The following is a 17499-nucleotide window of genomic DNA, read 5'->3' as shown; positions in this document are numbered from 1 at the left end:
TGGTATAATTTATGTCAGAGAATATTTTGCCTATGTTCTAGAGTTCTGTGGTATAATGTCTTATATTTAAGTCTTTAAGCCATTTTGAGTTTGTTTTTGTGTATGGTATGAGGGTGTGTTCTAACTTCATTAATTTACATGTGGCTGTCCAGCTTTCCCAACATCACTTGCTAAAGAGACTGTCTTTTCTCCATTATATATTCTTGCCTCTTCTGTCAAAAATTAAATGACTCAAGATGTGTGGGTTTATTTCTGGACTCTCTGTTCTGTCCCATTGATCCATAGATCTGTTTTTTGTACCAGTATCATGTTTTTTTTATTACTGTAGCTTTCGGTATTATCTAAAGTCTGGGGGGATTATGCCTCCTGCTTTGTTCTTTTTCCTCAGGATTGCTTTGGCAATTTTGGGTCTTTTATGGTTCCATGTAAATTTTAGAATTATTTCTTCTAGTTCCGTAAAAAATGTCATGGGCAATTTGATAGGGATCACATTAAATCTTTAGATTGCTTTAAATAGTATGTCCATTTTAACAATATTAATTCTTCCATTCCAAGAACATGGGATATCTTTCCATCCATTTCCTTGAATCATCTTTGATTCCCTTTATTAATGTTTTATGGTTATTAGCATATAAGCCTTTCATCTCCTTGGTCAGGTTTATTCCTAAGTATTTTTTTATGCAGTTTTAAAGGGGTTTGTTTTCTTTTTTATATTCCTTTTTGATATTTTATTGTTAGTTTAAAGAAGTACAACAGATTTCTGTATGTTAATTTTGTATCCTACTACTTTGCTGAATTCATTTATCAGTTCTAGTAACTTTCCTGTGAAATTTTTAGAGTTTTCTATATGTGGTATCATGTCATCTGTATATAATAACAATTTTACCTCTTCTCTTCCTATTTGATACATTTTATTTCTTTTTCTTGCCTGATTGCTATGGCTATGACTTCAGATACTATGTTGAATAGAAATGGTGAGAGTGGGCATCTTTGTGTGGCCCCAGATTTTAGTAGGAAGGTTTTCAGTTTTTCACTATTGAGTATTATATTTGTTGTGGGTTTGTCATAAATAGCTTTTATTATATTGAGATATGTTCCCTCTATACCCACTTTGGTAAGAGTTTTTATCGTGAATGGATGTTGAATTTTAGCAAATGCTTTTTCTGCATCTATTGAGATTATCATGTGGTTTTTGTCATCTTTTTTTTTTTTAATGTGGTACATCACAACAATTGATTTGTGTATACTGAACCATCCTTGTGACCCTGGGATGACTCCAACTTGGTCAGGTACATGATCTTTTTTATGTGTTATTGGATTGAGTTTGCTAATATCTTATTGAAACATTTTACATCTATATTCATCAAAGATATTGGCCTATAACACCCTGGCTCATATGGTAGAAAATCTGCCTGCAATGCCGGAGACCCAAGTTCAACCCCTAGGTCGGGAAGATCTCCTGGAGAAGGGAATGGCTACCCACTATTCTTGCCTGGAGAATTCCATAGACAGAAGAGCCTGGTGGGCTACAGTCCATGGAGTCACAAAGAGTTGGACAGGACTGAGCCACTAACACTTTCACTTTCATTCTTAACATATTCTTTCAAAGTATTTGATTTTTGCTGCAAAAATAGCATGTATGTCTTTGAAAATCAAAACATTTAAAATTAAAATTCCAACTCCTGTTTCCACCCATAGGTCTCTACTTATACTTCTACAGTATAGGAGGAACTATTATAAATTCTTTCAGACCTTTTTTGAGAATATACAAACATGGATATAACATGTGTATGTCTTTGTCCATTCACTCTGCTACGTGAAATGCCACAGATGAGGTGGCTTATAATAACAGAATTGTATTTCTCATAGTTCTAGAGGCTGGAAGACCAAGATCAGAGTAGTAGCTTGGTCAGGTGAGGACCTTCTTGTGGATTGCGATTTCTCATTTTGTCTTGGGCTACTTTTCCAGAAGTATTAATCTCATTCATGAAGCCTCTGCCTTCATAACCTAATCATCTCCTAAAGGCCATATATGCTAGAATCATCACATTGGGCATTAGGATTTTAATATATGAATTTCAAAGGGATACAAACATAGCAGTGTGTATGTTTGTATATGTATTTTCTATGTTTGCATGTTAGTCTGTGGTTCTGTGTATATGTGGTTTCTTTCCTATTTTTAGAAAAATGATATATTTAATGTGTTGAGCATTTCATATTTAACAATAATATTTCCTGAACATGCCTCCATATTAGCATATACAGATATATTTCAGTTTCTTTAACAAGGAGAGAGTTGGACGAAGAATTAATGCTTTTGAACTGTGGTGTTGGAGAAGACTCTTGAGAATCCCTTGGACAGCAAGGAGGTCAAACCAGTCAATCCTAAAGGAAATCAGTCCTGAATATTCATTGGAAGGACTGATGCTGAAGCTGAAGTTCCAATACTTTGGCCACCTGGTGCAAAGAACTGACTCATTGGAAAAGACCCTGATGCTGGGAAAGATTGAGGGTAGGAGGAGAAGAGGCCTACAGAGAATAAGACGGTTGAATGGCATCATTGACTCAATGGACATGAGTTTGAGCAAACCCCAGGAGACAGTGAAGGACAAGGAAGCCTGGTGTGCTGCAGTCCATGGGATCACAGAGTTGGATACAACTGAGTGACTGAATAACAATTGTCTGTATTAAGCATTTGAAAGGAAATTTCCATAGGTAACATAGTGAACCAGGCTGGGGTGTTAGTTGGATGGATAGTTGGAAACTGGCAATCTGTTGCTCTTTTTTTTTTTTTTTTTTGAAAGCTTTGTTTCCTATTTGTTGGTTTGTCAGGATAAACCTGCTACTAATTATGTACTAATTATGTGGTGGGCCAGTGTGCTGTCTGTGAGCTTAACTCCTCTAGGTGTCACTGTAGAGCTCCTGCAGCTCCTTTACCTGTCTTGATTTTTCCCTCTGGCAGTCTGAAACCACGGTAGGTGCTCAGATCATTCAATGTGGTTCCCCAAAGGAACAAGTTCTTTTTTTAAAACCAAATAACTGGGTTTCCCTATAGGACTGCTACATGGTATGAGGACTTGCCTCCACCACTCCTGCCTGAGAAAGTCATTGCTGGCCAGAAGGAGATGTCCTTTTTCTTCTTCAGAGCTGAAAACTCTTGTGTAACATTTGACTTTTATTCTGACAAACTCAATTAAAGTAGCCAATTCAAGGGAAAACAACAGGCCAATCTCCTACCTAATCATTCAGTCTAAACCTACTCAGCATTTTTCAACTGAGGCAACCCAGGTTCTCTTCCAAAACTAAGATCAAGCAAAACCTACTCCCCACAGCAAGGAATTTATCCACCACCAAATAAAACAGGATCACCAGCCAATAATGCGAGATCCAAGATCCAGGAGAGTTTTACCCAAATTGTCTGGACACACCAAAGAGGCAGACAGGCATGAGGGGCCTCTGCTGGTACCAAGACTCTGGACCCTCATAGAGTTCAGTCCAAGGAGAAAAGCCTTCTCTGAATCCTTTCATGGTCACCGCAACTGACTGAAAGAAAAATGTGCAACGTCAAAGTTGTGAGTTAATTTTTATTCTGGGACCTTACTGAGGACTATAGCCCAGGAGACAGCCTCTCAGATACATCTGAGGAACTACTCCAAAGAGATAAGGGAGGAGGAGCCAAGATGTATGAGTTTTTCTGCTGGAAAAAAACATACTCAAACATCAAAAGACTACTGCTAATCACAAAAAATACACATTCCAAGTTAAAAAATTTACTATTTTTCTCTGGATGGGAAGATATAAGAACCTGAGTTCATTGAAATTATTCTTTAGATATGCATCTTAAGTATCTAGACCCAAGTCAAAGCACAGAATGCTTCCTGAATTTCCTTCAAGGTGCACTGTCAGTGGGCGACTGCACTGGCTAATGGCCTAATCCTGGTAGAACTGGAATGGCAGGCCTGAAAATTAATGTGGAAATTTGTTTGACATAAGAAACCCCAAAGTCTTGAAACACATAAACTATGTAAGGGGAAAAATATTTTTTGTTTGTTTGTTTAATTTTGGAGTTTCTACTATGCACAGTTGTTTAGTCACTAAGTCATGTCTGACTCTTTTGTAACCCAATGAACTATAGCCCGACAGGCTCTTCTGTCCATGGGATTTTTCCATGAATCCTGGAGTGAGTTACCATTTCCTACTACAGGCGATCTTTCCGATCCAGGAATTGAACCCACGTCTCTTGCATCTCCTGCATTGGCAGGAAGATTCTTTACCACTGCATCACCTGAATGGAACTCAAACTCTGGCCAGTATCAGAACCACCTGGGGAACTTGGTAAAAATACAAAGGCCCAAATTCTCCCTATTTCAATAAGTCTGGGTCTCTGTGTGCTTTATTATCTCCCCAGATGATTCTGATAACACTCCAAGTTTCCAAGCTGCCCATAAAAACTGAAAAAAGGTTCTCTGTTTACTCTTACGTCAGTTCAGTCACTCAGTCGTGTCCGACTCTCTGCGACCCCATGAGCTACAGCACGCCAGGCCTCCCTGTCCCTCACCAACTGCCAGAGTCCACCCAAACCCATGTCCATTGAGTCGGTGATGCCATCCAACCATCTCAACCTCTGTCGTCTCCTTCTCCTCCTGCCCTCAATCTTTCCCAGCATCAGGGTCTTTTCCAACGAGTCACCTCTTTGCATCAGGTAGCCAAAGTATTGGAGTTTCAGCTTCAACATCAGTCCTTCCAATGAACACCCAGGATTGATCTCCTTTAAGATGGACTGGTTGGATCTCCTTGCAGTCCAAGGGACTCTCAACAGTCTTCTCCAACACCACAGTTCAAAAGCATCAATTCTTCGGCGCTCAGCTTACTTTATACTCCAACTCTCACATCCGTACATGACCACTGGGAAAACCATAGCCTTGGCTAGACGGACCTTTGTTGGCAAAGTAATGTCTCTGCTTTTTAACATGCTGTCTAGGTTGGTCATAACCTTCCTTCCAAGGAGTAAGTGTCTTTTAACTTCATGGCTGCAGTCACCATCTGCAGTGATTTTGGAGCCCAGAAAAATAAAGTCTGTCACTGTTTCCACTGTTTCCCCATCTATTTGCCATGAAGTAATGGGACCGGATGCCATGATCTTAGTTTTCTGAATGCTGAGCTTTGAGCCAACTTTTTCACTCTCCTCTTTCACTTTCATCAAGAGACTCTTTAGTTCTTCTTCACTTTCTGCCATAAGGGTGGGGTTATCTGCATATCTGAGGTTATTGATATTCCTCCCAGCAATCTTGATTCCAGCTTGTGCTTCATCCAGCCCAGCATTTTTCATGATGTACTCTGCATATAAGTTAAATAAGCAGGGTGACAATATACAGCCTTGACGTACTCCTTTACCTATTTGGAACCAGTCTGTTGTTCCATGTCGAGTTCTAACTGTTGCTTCCTTACCTGCATACAGGTTTCTCAAGAGGCAGGTCGGGTGGTCTGGTATTCCCATCTCTTTCAGAATTTTCCACAGTTTATTGTGATCCACACAGTCAAAGGCTTTGGCATAGTCAATAAAGCAGAAATAGATGTTTTTCTGGAACTCTCTTGCTTTTTCGATGATCCAGCGGATGTTGGCAATTTGATCTCTGGTTCCTCTGCCTTTTCTAAAACCAGCTTGAACATCTGGAAGTTCACAGTTCACGTATTGCTGAAGCCTGGCTTGGAGAATTTTGAGCATTACTTTACTAGCGTGTGAGATGAGTGCAATTGTGTGGTAGTTTGAGCATTCTTTGGGATTGGAATGAAAACTGACCTTTTCCAGTCCTGTGGCCACTGCTGAGTTTTCCAAATTTGCGGACATATTGAGTGCAGCACTTTCACAGCATCATCTGTTTACTCTAAAGGGTCATAAAAGATTTTCACTATTTAAATCTCATTTGTTCCACCCTCTATGGTGACATCAAGCAGTTTAGACTGTCCTCACTTAAATTGTGTGGGTCCCAACCCAAGGGAAGCTGGGCTTGCATCTCAGCATCCAATGGAAATGAAAAGCCCAGACCCTGGGGTCCTCAGTCCCTTGGAGGTCCTCTCTAATCTAGTACCTATTTCTCCAAGGGGAAAAGAGGAGCAGTACCTTTCCCAGGATGGCAACAACTTTATGGTAGAGCTGTAGTGGAGGCCAAAGCTACACATGCCTGGGCCAGTGTTAGAAAGGTATATTTTGGAGGCTCTCATCCTAGAAGAGTCCCTCTTGCCTGCTGATGGCTAGTACAACAAGTTGAAAGTCTGCAGGCAGTGCCCTGCAAGTTTTCTTTTAGGCGATGATATCTGGGAAGGGGCCTAGCCAAATTCTGATTATTCAGTCAGCCCTGTTCTCAGTAGTTTGAAGATTAACTCAGGGTTCTTCTCACAACCTGGAAAGGAAAGCAAGAACTAGTCTTTTTTTTTTTTTGCCTCAGCACAACTTGTGGGATCTTACTTTGCCGATGACCAGAAATTGAACATGGGGGCCAGCGCAGTGAAAGCATGGAGTCCTCACCACTGGACCACCAGGGAAATCCCTGGAACTAGTCTTATATCTGAACATCTCAAGTTCTTGACAGTCTTACTGATCCTGTGGCCTGAGCAAGAACAAAGGTCTATGGGTGGATGAGATCTGAGATTAGAGTCGCATTATGGAATCTCAATGCTGTCTTGGGCTGTAAAATCACTATGGATGGTGACTGCAGCCATGAAATTAGGGATAATTGCTTCTTGGCAGGAAATCTATGACAAGCCTAGACAATGTGTTAAAAAGCAAAGACATTCCTTTGCCAACAAAGGTCCATATAGTCAAGGCTATGGTCTTTCCTTACGGTTGTGAGAGCTGGATCAATAAACAAGGCAGAGTGCCTTAGAATTGATGCTTTCGAACCGTGGTGCTGGAGAAGACTTGAGAGTCCCTTGGACAGCAGGGAGATCAAACCAGTCAATCCTAAAGGAAATCAACCCTGAATATTCATTGGAAGGACTGATGCTGATGCTCCAATACTTTGGTACCCTGATGCAAACAGCCAACTCACTGGAAAAGACCCTGATGATGGGGAAGATTGAAGACAGAAGGATGAGATGGCTGGATGGCATCACCAATGCAATGGACATGAACATGGGCAAACTCCAGGAGATGATGAGGGACAGGAAGGCCTGGCATGCTGCAGTCCATGGGGTCATGAAGAGTCAGACATGACTGGGGTGACTGAACAACAACAATGAGCAGACCAGAGGGTGCATCCTGCCTGCACGCAGGCCAGGAACACTGCCATGTAATGGTGCCAGATGAGTGAACAGAGGATGTTTCTCAAACCATGGTGAGTGTTTCTGTTGATTCAGGGTAAGAAACTTGAAGGGGTGGGGCCAGGATTCAATCCAAAAGGTTCAGTGTAGTGGTCAAAGCCTCAGACTTCAGAGGTAGAAAGATCTGACTAGGGTAGAGTTTGGGGTCTGCTAAGGATTTGCCGTGGCCACGGGCAAGCTATTCTTTACTTCCCCGTGCCTCGGTTTCCACATCTGTAAAAACAAGATAACAGTGCTACCCGGAGAAGTAGATAGGCTTTGTGGAATCTGAAGTTTATACCACTGGGAGGGGGGTTGAGGTAGCAGTTACCAGTGGAGAGAGCCTCTTTAAGACAAAGAACACAAAATTACAATTCAAAATTGCATGTAGGACTTTGGAAAGGGTCCCATGTAAGGGAGGGACCCAGACAAATCTGTTTCAGATGCTACCAGTTGGCTGTAAGACCACCTAAATAAAGCTCATGGCACATGAGATAATGATGTAGGGAATGGTATGGCTGGAGTAAAGTGCTGTAATTTTGAGGGAGGAGGAAATTTTGGCCCATTCTCCTGTCACTGAAGCAGAGATAATGACAGAGAATGGAACACTAGAGAAACCTCCAAACCCTTCTTTAGCTACACAGTTCTGTTTTAATGGTCACATGTGACCTTAAGCAACTCACACCCTCTGCTGAGGCCAGCGTCCTATCCAGTGAAATGGGGCTGGGTTAGGGGTTGAGGAATCTCTGCCTCTCTGACCCTTTCTGAAAGGATCCTCCTCTCTCCCTGAAGCCTCAAAAAAGCTAAGAAGCAGTTAGAGGTGAGTAAGTGGGGCTCCTTTTTTTTTTCCAACTTAATAAAGGGGAGCGCCTAGAAGGATGCCTTACAGCAGATACGCAGCCAATGAGAAGTGGGGCCCCTGCCCCTGTGGAGGTGGAGGAGGGTAGGTGTTCTCTTGGAGGTAGACATAGGTTATTGGCTAAAAAACTGGATGGATGCGTTGAGCTCTCATCACTACTCTGTCCCTTATTTAGCTATGTGACCTTAGGCAGGTCCTTTTAGTTCAGAGCCTGATTTCTCACTATTTAATTTATAGGACTAAGTGAGAAAATATAGAGAAAGCGCTTAGATCATCTGTCCCTTAGTGAAAAGCTTAATAAATATTAGTCATCAAAATGATCAGTATCGTAGTTGCTGTTGCCACTACTGTTGTTAGGTAAGCAGGGATGACTCCCTTCCCAGACCCCTCCCCTCCCGTCCTTTCCTTCTCAGTCTGGGGATTGTTCCTCTTCCTGGGGCTTCTTCAGGCAGGAGGCACACCCTCCGGGGGAAGTGGGCGGGGCCTCTTTCCCGCTTGGCCAGAGCCTGCAAAAAGGCACAAGCCGCAGAGCTGGGGTTTTGCACCTGACTGGACACCTTCCTGCTCAGAGCAGACCCCCTCCATCACCGGGAGCCCTCTCTTTCTCAACAGCCATGTCCATGGCAAAGAGTGCCAGGGGTCTCCAGGGAGCTGTTGAACTCAATCTGGACCTCAGGTCCCCTCCTGAAAGTGCCAAGAAGCTGCCGAACAAGGACTCCAGTTTCTTGGATGGAAGCCCTTCCGAGTCACCCGGCTTGGAGACGACCAAGGGCATAACGTGAGTGCTCTTTACTGCCATCTCCATTTCTGCCTTCCAGTCTGGAAGCTTGCAGTGGCAAGAACCCCAAGAGGAGTGTTGACCCCCAGCCCATTGTGCACATGGGGAGACCAAGGCTGCAAGAAATACAGCTGGAGGCTGAATCAGCTTGAGAACTTAAAGGGGCAGGAGGGGAGACTGTCAGAAAGCCCCCAATACGTGCACATGGGGAAACTAAGGCACCTTACCCCAGGCCACGCCCTGGCTCATTGGTTAGGATGGGGCTGGAATCCAGTGCTGGCCCTAGAGTCTGTTTGTTTGTTTTTAATTGAAGTACAGCCCTAAAGTCAGTTTATTTTATTTTTACCGAAGTGTAGCCCTAGAGTCAGTTTTGCTTCTGGCTGGCCCTGATAATGTCTGGGAGACAGGCAGAATCCCCAGCTTCTTGGTGTAGAAGGTGACGCTTGAGCTAAAACCACAGACAACCAAGCATTGCCTCCTCCCTGCAGTTACCCCGCCTCTATTTCAATTGAGAGCTGCAGTGACAACATCAGAAACACAGTATGTAGAAGAGTCTAGTTTATTCCACCTTCCTGGGTCTGTGGCGGGGGGGGGGGGGGGGGATCTCTGGCGAGGCTTTCAAACCATGACAAGAAGGGATGTATTCAAAGCAGGGAAGCCTACAGGCTCCAGCTCCCTTCCTCTCCACCCTTCAAGCAGCGTGGCTAGTGGCTGATGGGCATGGTGGTAAAGATCCGGCAGCTTTATGAAGAAAATGTTGACCCTGTTGGTATAGTAGAAAGGACATATGCATCCAAGAAGGTCTGCTACTTCTTTTTCTAAGCCTCAGTTTATCCCCATATGCAAAACAGGGATACGTTGGTGGCAATGTGAATTTGAGGAGGGTGGCTGTGGAAATTAAATCTGAAAGGTTGAATGTTGTAGGGGTAGGGGGACAGTGTACAGCAAAGAGGGAGAAGTTATGATAAAGGAGAACGCAAAGCTGCTCCCATGCCACCCTGCAGGACGATTCAGGGATGGACACAATGACTGACATTATGGCATGGTTCACTTGCCCCGGAACTAGTCCTGGGAATTGCTAAGAATTCACAATCCTGAAAGTGAGCCCTTCAGGCCTTGGGACCATCCACTGCTGAGGTGGGGTATTTCAGAGTTTTTATTATTAAAAAAAATTTTTTTTCGACACAACGGGACATATGAAACCTTAGTTCCTCAACCAGGAATTGAACCTGCAAGCCTCTAATTGGAAGCAAAGAGTCTTAAACCAATGGACCACCAGGGGAGTCCCTGTTCAGTTCAGTTCAGTCGCTCAGTCGTGTCCGACTCCTTGAGACTCCATGAACCGCAGCATGTCAGGCCTCCCTATCCGTCACCAACTGCCAGAGTCTACCCAAACCCAGTACATTGAGTCAGTGATGCCATCCAACCATCTCATCCTCTGTTGTCCCCTTCTCCTCCTGCCTTCAATCTTTCCCAGCATCAAGGTCTTTTCAAATGAGTCAGCTCTTTGCATCAGGTGGCCAAAGTATTGGAGTTTCAGCTTCAACATCAGTCCTTCCAATGAACACACAGGACTGATCTCCTTTAGGATGGACTGGTTGGAAGTCCCTGAGGTGGGGTATTTCTCAATCAGAGACCCTGAGGGAACCAGTTAGCTGTTATCTCCTGAGCTAAAACATAGTTTAATGGTAGTTTTAGCTATGTAAGAATCAAAAATATAAAGCAAGTCAGAACTTGGTCCTAGTTTGGAGGGAGGTAATAAGCAGGTCAAGTAAGTATGGTACCTGTGGAGTACATTCACCTGGGTTTGAATTCCCACTTTAGCTACTTACCAGCTGGAGCAAGTGATAGAACTTCTCAGTACTCTAGACTCTCCCCTGTGAAATAACAGTCAGCTCCTCCCAGGTTGGCTGCAAAGGACATCGCGGAGGAAGCCCTCAAGTGCAGTGCCTGCAAGCTGACTGCCACAACTATAATGATGTTCCAGAGTCACCGAAGGAGTTAGGACTAGCACTCAGGTCTCCTGCCTCCCAGCCCAGTGCTTTGCACAGTTCACCACATTATTAAGTTGCCTGAGTGGTCTAAAGTTAAATTCTGATTTCCTAAGTCCTTTAGATAGAAATTTCCAAGTGACCCATTGACCGTGGTTGCCAAACAAACCCATCATTGGAGAACCGTGGGGTGCAGTGCTCTGTCAGCGATGTTGACACCCACAGAGTGAGAGAAAAGCATGCAAAGACTCTCCTACCCTCTTTCCCCCTGCAGTTTTTCTCTTTAACCCTTAACAAGTCAATGGGCAGTTCCTCAGAAAGCTAGAGGATTCAGGGATTAATATAAAGATACAGGTGTTTGGGATAGGTCTTTCAAAAATACCATTCCTCCTAATATTTACAGTGGCTTAGCAAAGCAGACATGTTGCCCACAATAACACAGCTAGTTAAATAGTAGCCTTGGGGTTTTTGTTTTTGTTTGTTTGTTTGTTTTTGGCTAAGCTATGTACACCAAGATCTGGTTGGGATCTTGGTTCCCCAACCAGGGATTGAACCCAAGCCCCTTCCAGTGGAAGCATGGAGTCTTAACCACTGGACTACTGCGAAAGTCCAGCCTTCGGTTTTAATCTCAGATTTGTCCAACCCCAGAGACCAGGCTTTTTCCAGAGTACCTCTGCTGTTTTGCGCAGTAAGTCTCCTCACTGGAAGGCTCTCATGGGAAAGTGCCAAAGTTTCTTAACTTGTAAACCTGATACTCAGTTTAACCTGGTCTAGGTACAAAGAGGTGTGAAGGTAGGTTGTTAATTCACCATCAAAGAGAGTATATGTTTCTCCCTGATTGTTTAGACCTTGTCTTCTGGACCACCTTCACAGCTGTCTTAAAGAAAGTTATGAAATTTGGGTTTTGTTTTTGTTGGAGGTGGGAGGAGAATTGCCATTCCCCAGTTTGATGTCCTGGCTTGAGGGGAAAAAAAAAATCCCTCTGGAGTAAGTTACCCTGTCGCAGCAGATACCCACCTGGGGGCCCAAGTCACTTGATTTCTTTGCCAGAAGTCACATGATGTCTCTTTGCTGCCCCCCCTTTCCCCTTTCCTCTGAGTTCAGTTCTGTATCTGCTAACGGTACCATGACCATGGGCCCTCTCTGAGCGTTAGCTCCCTCGATTATGAAATGGGGCTGTCTCTTTAACTCATCTATCTGAACTCCTTTCCTGGAGACAGCCCAGTAGAAGTGGGGTTAAGAAGAGAGACTCTGAGACAGTTTCTGGGTATATATACCCAGAATATCCTTAGATAGTCCATGGGGTCACAAAGAGTTGGACACAACTGAAAAGACTTAGCACACAGACATCCTTAGATAAGTCTATTAAAAAAAAATCTCTATTCCTCAGTTTCTTCATTTGCAAAATAAAAGTAATAACCTACTTCCTCATCATCACAAGAAGATTAAATGAGATAATGCATGAAATCCTTAGCATAATGTCTGTTATATATTATAGTAAGTGTTCTAATGGCATATATTAAGTGTGAGCTGTTAAAACCAATGCGTGCATGCTAAGTCACTTCAGTCATGTCTGATTCTGGGACTCCATGGACTGTAGCCCACCAGGCTCCTCTGTCCATGGGATTCTCCAGGCAGCAATGTTGGAGTGGGTTGCCATGCCTTCCTCCAGGGGATCTTCCCAACCCAGGGATCAAACCCATGTCTCCTGCACTGCAGGCAGATTCTTTACCACTGAGCCACCAGAAAGAAAGAAAGTGAAGTCACTCAGTCATGTCCGACTCTTTGCAACCCCATGGACTGTAACCTACCAGGTTCCTCCGTCCATGGGATTTTCTAGGCAAGAATACTGGAATGAGTTTCCATTTCCTTCTCCAGGAGATCTTCCCAACCCAGGGATTGAACCCGGGTCTCCCACATTTTAGGCAGACACTTTACTGTCTGAGCCACCAGAGAAGCCCCTAAAACCAGGATAGTTCAGGGCAAACTGGGATGCTTGGTCACCCTACATGAGATCCAGAGTGCCAGAAAAGGCCATGGGGACTGAGATACAGACAGGAGTCTACTTTTAGACCAGCTCAACTCAGGCATGGCATGCTGGGATGGGATGCCTGTTGGATCTCCTCACCTCTGCGCACCCACATGCTCATGTCTTTTTCCTCTCCTTCAGAGCGTTCCAGACCTTGGTTCACCTGGTGAAAGGTAACATAGGCACAGGGGTCCTGGGACTCCCGCTGGCTATGAAGAATGCAGGCATCCTGGTAAGAGGGGCTGCTGAAGGTGGGTCCAGTACAACTGGATGGGAGCTGGGAGTAGGAGGACAGGGTTTACAGTGGCCTACAGTGAGCAATCTTTCTGAAAAGCAACTTGGAGTCTAGACATCTAACCTGGGTGTGCCACAGACTTTGAGTGGCCTTAGCAAGTCAGTTGTCCGCAGCCCAGGTTTCAGTTTCCTCCCTTGTGCAATGCTAGGGTTGGACCATAGCTTGTTTTCCAACTGTGCTCTATAGAGCACTAGCTCTCAGGGACACTCAGAACCCACAAGGATCAGAATTCTGAGTCCCTTACTCCCACCACAGCACCTCATTGTAATTGCTTTTTGCACTTTATTTGAGTACTACTTGAGTACTCTATTGGAGTACTATTTGAAAGAATACATAATACTGTAAGCCAACTATACTTCAAGAAAGGAAAAAGAAAGAATAAATGTTACTGCTAAAAAGGGCTTGCAAACCAGTTTGCTAGAAAGTTCTCTGATTCCTGAATAATATCTGTGCTACCAAATCTCTCCTCTCCATGTTATTCAAATACTCATTTTCTCCTCTCTTCCCCTGCCCCTTGGCCCGTCCTCCAGATGGGCCCACTCAGTTTGCTGGCCATGGGCCTCATCTCCTGCCACTGTATGCACATCCTGATCAGGTGTGCCCGGCGCTTCTGCCACAGGTGAGGAAAACAGCATCTTGTCAACTCCCTCAGTACTTGGTTCTCAGGGACATCCCAGAAACATCCCATATAATAAGATTTCACTTCTTAATTTCCTTCAACAAGGCCCAGAAAAAGAGAAGAGCATTTGGGGCAGGGGCCTAAGGAGGCTCTGCCATGTGACTCATTAGCTGATCTCAATCAGACCATTGTGCTTATCCACTTGGCTCATCTGTAAATTGGACGTAAACAATCCATGCCTAACCGTGCCTCAGATAATTGTCATGAGGATCCAATAGAATCATGGATATGAGAACACCTGTACCCATGCAATATGTGTGTTATTACCCTTGTTATGTAGTCACCGCCCTAACTGACAGGTAAGGAAAATAAGCCATCAGGGAAATACCACCAGGTGTCAAAAGTCTGAACTAGAACTTGGGTGCCTACCCCAGTGTTCTTTCCATTCCAGCTGGGTTCTGCCTTGCTATGTGTCTCCTGACTTTTCAGTATGTGATCTTAGGTTAAACTGCCTCCTGGTAACTGTATGCACTTTCTTCTGCAGGTTCAATAAGCCCTTTATGGACTATGGGGATACAGTGATGCATGGACTAGAAGCCAACCCCAGCGCCTGGCTCCAGAACCACGCACACTGGGGAAGGTATCTTATTCTTGCTTTGCCCAAAGTATGAAGAACATGTGGCTGTCAGGGCTGCCCTCTTCCCTGCAAAGTTGGCTCATGTGATACAGAACAGTGGACTTCACATGAAAGGAGTTCAGTGGCAATCTCCCTGATCCAGCCTTATTCCTTATATGTACAGAGTGCTCATTCCTTTGCTGTCCAACTTTAATTTCATTCATCTTTTTATTAAACCACATTTATTTAGTTCCAGCTGCCTACCAGGCCCCAGAAATACTGTGGAGAACCAGGCAAACAAAGCTTTACCCTTGCAGAATCCATAGTCCAATGGGAAACACAGACCTTAAACAGTTTAAGACACAAGTTACTTAATAGTCACTGGGACAAGTACCATGAAGGAAGGAAGTACTAGTTGCTCCCAAGCAGGTAAGAAGAGGTACATGGGTTCAGGTAGACTTCCTAGGATGAAACAGTTGAGATTAGGTCTGATAAAAGGCATTCTTAGGAATAAGGAATTACCTAGGGAAAAGTGGGCAGGAGTCTGAGGGGCCTTCCAGGAAGAGGACCAAAATATGAAGGTCCCAAAGCAAGAGGGAGAATAAGATAGTTTCAGGGTAAAGAAAGACCAGGTGGCTTGATGGCAGATAGGGAGATGATGCTGAAAATCCAGGGCCCTGTTCAAGCTCTACGTTTTAGACTCTCTTTGAGTTCTTGTTCTTTTCTTAAAAGCAACCAAGAAACATTTGGAGGGTTTTAATCAGAGGCTTTCCTGTTTTAATCATATTTGCATTATCTGAAGATCTATCTGGTTTCTGTAAGGAGAATAAATTGTAAGGAAGCAAAAATATCCTTAGGCCCATGAAGGGGCTGTTGACAACATGCTGGTGGCAGGTAACAGTGAAGGCTGGGTCCAGGCTGGTGGCAGTGGGAATGGAGAAAAGCAAATTTGGTCATTATTTGCATCCCGGGGTTGTGGGGAAAGGAAAGTGCCAGGGTAGATTTCTGATGACTTCTGCTTTGATATATGAGCAGTTGCATCAAGTGGGTAGTTATGTGTATAGGTTTGAACCTATCTTCATGCAGGAGACACTGAATTGAAGTCATTAGCTATGAAGCCATGGGACAGAAAAGGTCTCTTAGGGAAAAAGTATATAATGGGAAGAAAATAAACAAAAAAACCAAGACATTGATTCCTTGGTGAGCTCAAGTCTCCCTCCTGCAACTCCCACTTTTTCCACTTTCAGAGATGGTAGAAAATCAGTACCTTCTGTCCCCTGGTTTTTGTTGTTTAGTCACTAAGTCGTGTCCAATTCTTTGCAACTCCATGGACTGTAGCCCACCAGGCTCCTCTGTCCGTGGGATTTCCCAGGCAAGAATACTGGAGTGGGTTGCCATGCCCTCCTCCAGGGGATCTTGCCTGGGATTAAACCCATGTCTCCTGCATTGCAGGTGGATTCTTTACTGCTGAGCCACCTGGGAAGCCTCTGTTCCCTGGTACTTGGGACTAGATCTACTCTTTTGTCTTTATTTTCAGACCTCTCCCCACCTTCTCTACTCTTTTCTGCACATCTCTAGATTATCAAAGTCTCTTTTGAACTGTGATACTCCAAACTTCACTACCTGAGGTGTACCTTGCCTGTGAGCATCATGGGTCTGGTGCCTCTCTTGACCCAAAGCCCCTTCACACAATGCATTATAAATTCAGTCTATGAGCAGACTAGAAAGGCTATGGGATAATTGCCAGGATTTTCCCAACTGTGTAACCCAACAGGAGGCTTTTGTCTGTCGCAACCCCTCAGATCCTTCGACCATTGTTGATCATATAAGGTAGATTTTCCTGCTCTATTTAGGAACTCCACTCCATTAATTATTCCCTCTCCTATAACCTGAACTTCTTTTTGAACTATTAATTCTTCCTCTCAATGTTGAAATGTGTTCCTATATCTCCATCTTAAAAATAAATTAATTAATAAAGCCTCCTGGACCATATACCACCCTCTATCTCATATTCATTATCTGATTATTCAGCAGATATCTACTACTAAATACCTGCAGTGCATTAGGAAGTGCTTTAATCAGTGGGTTTACAGTGATGAACAAAAGGGGCACTTTCAACACTGGACTCACACCCTAACTTCATGAAAGAAAAGCTCACCCTCTGACTTTACTTCCACACACACCATCACACCTCCTTCATGGGTCCCCTGGCTCTCCTGTCATATACTTCTACCAAAGTCCTTTCCACCAGTGTCCTTAAAGAAATCCCTAATACACCTTATTTGCCCCAGAGAACCTCTCAGAGGCAGTAGGGACAACTGACTGTTCTCTTCTTTGAACGTTTTCTCTACGCTTGACTTCTGTTAAGCCCCTTTTCACCCTAGTTTCCCCACCTACCTCTCTGGCCATTACTTTGCAGGCTTTTTTGTTTCTATCCTTTTAAGTGTTGGTGTTCTCTAGGGTTTGGAACATTGCCTTTTCTTCTTTCTCTGTACACTTTCCAACACTGATTCACCTTCTCAAGGATTTATCCATTACCTGGATAAAGGTATTTTGTCCTTTGTCCATTACCTGGATAAAGAATTTGTCTATTTCCTGGACAAATCAGCATTTTCAGATTCCAGTATATGGCTGAATGTCTCTTGTAGGAACCTCAAGCTCAACAATTCAAGTACTGAATGTGCCATTCCTCCCCTTCCCTAAAACCTCTTATTCCTTCTGAGTTTCCCTGTTCATTTTGTTGTCCAGGCCAAAAAACTTGGCACTTACCTTAGGTCATTTCCTTTTTCCTTTCCCTGGATGTAGGTGGTCAGCAGGTTCTGTAACTTATTGTTACCTAGTATCTCTTAAAATGCTTTCTGTTTTCTCATCCTAATGACCATGGCTTTGTCCAGGTGGCTGCCATCTTTCACCTCCATTATCAGGTCTTCCCATCCTCAGTCTTGGCCCCTCCAGTGGACTCTCCACATGGGTGCTGGAGAACTCTGCCTAATCCCTCTGCTGAAACGCTTTT

The 17499-nt window shown here is 43.9% G+C and overlaps 1 protein-coding gene across 1 annotated transcript in view; it reads left to right on the top strand.

Annotated features, from left to right (window-relative positions):
- The window catches only part of SLC36A2 (solute carrier family 36 member 2), a 75873-nt gene that overhangs the window by 38869 nt on the left and 19505 nt on the right, over nt 1–17499 (top strand). The window contains exons 4-8 of the mRNA XM_081495908.1: nt 6447–7334; nt 8771–8936; nt 13098–13188; nt 13782–13870; nt 14415–14510. Of these exons, the coding sequence (XP_081352034.1) occupies nt 8773–8936; nt 13098–13188; nt 13782–13870; nt 14415–14510 (440 nt within the window). The 5' untranslated portion in view covers nt 6447–7334; nt 8771–8772. The remainder of the gene's footprint in view (nt 1–6446; nt 7335–8770; nt 8937–13097; nt 13189–13781; nt 13871–14414; nt 14511–17499) is intronic.

Source organism: Giraffa tippelskirchi, chromosome 6, assembly GCF_054371585.1.
Source record: "Giraffa tippelskirchi isolate mGirTip1 chromosome 6, T2T-mGirTip1v1.2.pri, whole genome shotgun sequence".
Taxonomy (NCBI): Eukaryota; Metazoa; Chordata; class Mammalia; order Artiodactyla; family Giraffidae; genus Giraffa; species Giraffa tippelskirchi.
Note: the sequence above shows the minus strand (reverse complement) of the source record. Positions and strands in the feature narration are given on the sequence as shown.